The 4,131-nt window shown below is 32.7% G+C and overlaps 1 protein-coding gene across 1 annotated transcript; it reads left to right on the forward strand.

Moving 5' to 3' along the window:
* The first annotated feature begins 265 nt into the window (after positions 1 to 265).
* LOC133296054 (uncharacterized) lies at positions 266 to 2,302 on the forward strand. The gene is made up of 2 exons (XM_061495008.1): positions 266 to 1,174; positions 1,836 to 2,302. The coding sequence occupies exons 1-2, from the start codon at positions 461 to 463 to the stop codon at positions 1,950 to 1,952; spliced, it is 831 nt and encodes a 276-aa protein (XP_061350992.1). The 5' UTR covers positions 266 to 460; the 3' UTR covers positions 1,953 to 2,302.
* Positions 2,303 to 4,131: the final 1,829 nt, after the last annotated feature.

Below are 4,131 nucleotides of genomic sequence, written 5' to 3' on the forward strand. Positions count from 1 at the left end.
TAATTTTTTTTATGACGGAAAAAACACTAAACTCAATTAAAAAAACAACCTTTGATTAACTTTGCTTATTACTCCCCCTTGTTTTTGCAAACACAGTCAAAGCTGAGTTTTGTCCAAAGCTAACCATCATATCTAATAATATTAATCAAATAGAAAATTGAAGAGAAGATATCCACGAAGCCTATTTGTAGAGGCAATTCTCCTTGGTGGGCCATATGGACCATTACCAAATTTGTCATCTTCAAAAGGGATAAGCACTCAAAACTCATTTGCTCATATCCTATGAGTTCACTCTTCACAAAGTGCAACATGACACACCATAAATGAAATTCCACCAAAGAAACCTTCTTTGATTCAATAAATCAACACCCAATATGTAAAAAATCGAACTTTATTTCCCCCCTTCTATTTGTTACACCAATCACTCTTCCTTTCAAGATCCAGAATCATCCTCCTAGATATGGATATTGACGAGTGGGAATTCCTCTCCGATGATGGCTACCTTGATTTCAATGAAGATTCTGAGAAGAAAATTTTCATAGGAAAAGGAAATTTGGTGTCAAAAAGTGTTCTTGATGTGAATCACTTCTGCCCAACATCACCAAGGAAACCAAGGGTGCTTAATCAACTTGTCCCTTTGCAAATTCCATTGGAACCCAAAATTGGTAACACCCCAGATGATGAATTAGTACAAGGCATCACCAAGGATCATCCTATGGAAGTTAAGGTTGTTGTCCCATCTGAGAAAATCAAGGACTTCAAGTTTGAACCTTCTGTGGAAGCTGAACAAGAAACTGCGTCACAGGTCTTTTTCAAGATCAAGGAAAATGAATTTGTCGACATGAAAATGGATTCACCAAGGTCAAGTAGCAGGGGATTGTTGAAATTTGAGGACAAGGGTGAGGCCATGGAGATCATAACATCTCCAAGAATGAAGAAGATTGAGAAAGATATGATTGGGATGGAGTGTGATAAAGAAGAGGATTGTTCCACTTGGGAAGAAGAGAACACTAATGGTTTCAACATATGGAAGTGGAGCTTGACAGGTGTTGGAGCTATTTGTTCTTTTGGTGTTGCTGCTGCTACTATCTGTGTTCTGTTCTTTGGAACCAAACAAAGGAACAAAACTCAGAATGATCAGAAGATTCGGTTCCAGATCTATACTGAAGACAAGGTCAGCAAGTTCTTCACATTTATTTATTTATTTATTGAGTTTGCTGCCTCCAAAATGTTAAAATTCCACAATTATGTGCATCTTCGATGTTAGCACAAGCTGTGTTTTCCATCAAATTGAAAAAAATAAAATAAAAGCAGAACAACTATACGATATTCTTTTGTTTTTTTTATTCTTCTTCTGATTAATAGGGATTCAATCAAAATCCATCACTGAGGAGTTATTGGGTTTTTTAACATAATAATGTCAAGAGGGAACATTTTCCATAGTTGATTCAAAAACTAAATATTTTGTTGAAATAATGTAGTAAAATCTATATAGGGTGTGGACATTTAATATTTTGTCAAAAGTTAAATATTTTGTCAAAATAATGCATGATTTGTGCAAAAATCAACTCGCTTCTGTCGCACAAGTTGCGTATAGTCACATATTACCTCACATGCAACTTGAATGTGCACGCCCTAATGAGTCAAAAAGGCCTAGTTATTGTGATTCTAATTCCCTAGGTTCCTACAGGTAGCTCAACTGCATATAGAAAGAAAGTGTAGAAATACTGAATAGTTCAGTGGATTTGGTTAAAAATTTCAGTAGATTAAAGCAAGTGGTATTAGAAAATTCAATAGTTAAGTGGATTTGAATTAACCCTTGATTGTGATTTCAGGGGATAAAGCAAGTGGTACAGCATGCGACCAAATTGAATGAAGCAATATCTGTAGTAAGAGGTGTTCCTGTGAGCACAGCTCGCGTAACCATTGGTGGTTACTATGATGGTCTTTGAAGCATTGATTAAGTGCCTTCTTGAAACAATTGGAATCTACAAAGGGTCAACAGTGCCATAAGATCTATTAGTCTCTAGCTCTTTATCATATATTTCTGTAAATAACATGATGCAGGATGATGATGCTGTTTCCTTATTGCTCGTTCATGTTTGTTCTGTATATTCTCTATGGTCTTGTAGATTAAGTCAACATTAGAAGCTCTTTTATTATTATTTGTTTCAGTAATTTTGAATTTTAAAAATCAATATGTTTGTAAGATTAGTTTTGGTGTTTGGTAATTGGTAATTACTTTGTCAGGAGCAATTGTAGAATGCAAGGATATAAGAAAAGAATTGAGCCATTGAATTGTAGTGTTAATGGTATTGAAATTTGAAAATGGCAGTGAATGGCCAAATACCCACATAGGTAGAATTTCATTTCAGTGTGACAACAATTACTGAGATTTTCGAGAATTCAAAGTGTAAAACTTTTGAATATTAAAATCAAGATATCGTTACAAGAATTTTCTTTTAATATGATGATAATTGAAGGGTCAAGTTATTTTAATAACGGGTTTTATAAGAGTTATGTTGTAGGAAAAGTGATTGTGTAATGTTATAGAGATTCGTTTTGTGTGCCGTAATTTTTTCTTTTTCTTTTTTCTTCAAAAAGTGTGGGCCCCACAAAATTTTGTGTGTGTAGGAAAGTTTGTTGTATCATGTTAAATCACAAATGCAAATCGCTTTAATAATTTGTTGTGAAATGATAAAGGATAAGGTATTATAAGAAGTTAATGCTCGATAATTATTTTATGGGTTTAGTGTGTGTCATTTAAAAGGACACAAGTTATGTCCTTTTAGTGACTTACACAGAGTATGACCGGTCATACTCTGCGTAATTCTGAAAAGTTACTTTTTTTTTTTTATAACAACTTTTTTTTCACTTTACACGTCAGCGATGTGACTGAGGAGAGAAAAAAAATAACTTTTCAGATTTACGAAAAGTATGACCGGTCATACTTTGTGTCCTTTTAAATGATACTTCTTTTTCCCTTATTTTATAGGAACAGTGGCTAAAGTGTCACTGTTGGCAAAAAAAAAAACACCAAAATACTACGCCAACAGTAAATTTTGCTAAAATGCCACGTGGCATATTTCGCTACACTGTGTAGCGAAATATGTGTGCAAATAATTTGCTACACAGTGTAGCGAAATATGCCACATCAAAACCAAAAATGTCACGTGTCAGACAGGGAGAATTTCGCTACACAGTGTAGCGAAATTCTCCCTGTCTGACACGTGGAATTTTTGGTCTTGTGCATTCTGACGCGGCATATTTCGCTAGTGTAGCGAATTATTTGCACACATATTTCGCTACATAGTGTAGCGAAATATGTCAGTGACATTTTGACAAAATTTACTATTAGCGTGACCATATTTTTTTTTCTAAGAGTGACACTTTGACCACTGTTTCTATTTTATACTTATTATAAATGCATATAAGCTTTAAATACTATCCTATTTAATGCACAGAGGACTCGTAGAGAACTCTGCATCCTCTCACGTGTTTTGCGCAGGAAGTCCCTTACCTTTTTTTTTTTTTTTTTGTTAAACAAGGGAAGCCCCATACTTATTAGCCACCAAAACTAATATTGTATGAGTGATTTTTTTTTTTTTTTAATATTATCAATCGGCTCATCGATTAATCGATCTGAAATAATTCCTTATTATTTAATTCACGTACTTAGAGATATGAGTGAGTTTTTTTATTTCAAATATCTTGTAGTTTAATTGTTTAATTTTATTTTATTTTATTTTTTGGTATTAGTGTGAGGGGGGAGAAAGTAAGCTTAAGTGAAGGGAAAACAACTTCAGCAAAAATTTAAACTTAGAATTAACTAGGTATCAAATTTTTTAATTATACTTTTCAAAAAGTTAATCAACAATACATATAAACGATATAAAGTGCTAGAATAAAATTAATTTTTTTATACTTAATTATATAGTGATGTATAGCTATTAAAAAAATAGTACATATGATTATTTTTATAAATTAAAAACTATTACGCACTCACATATAAATATAAATTTAGATCATCATGGATGCAAGGATTCTATAAACCCCTAAATCTATAACTAGTTTTTACATCTAAATTCTTATAAGAATTTTGATAACTAGGTGTAGAGATTTTATTTTTCT

This window comes from Gastrolobium bilobum, unplaced genomic scaffold (genome assembly GCF_033153095.1).
Source record: "Gastrolobium bilobum isolate Gb01-03AN ecotype WA unplaced genomic scaffold, APGP_CSIRO_Gbil_v1 utg33257, whole genome shotgun sequence".
NCBI lineage: Eukaryota > Viridiplantae > Streptophyta > Magnoliopsida > Fabales > Fabaceae > Gastrolobium > Gastrolobium bilobum.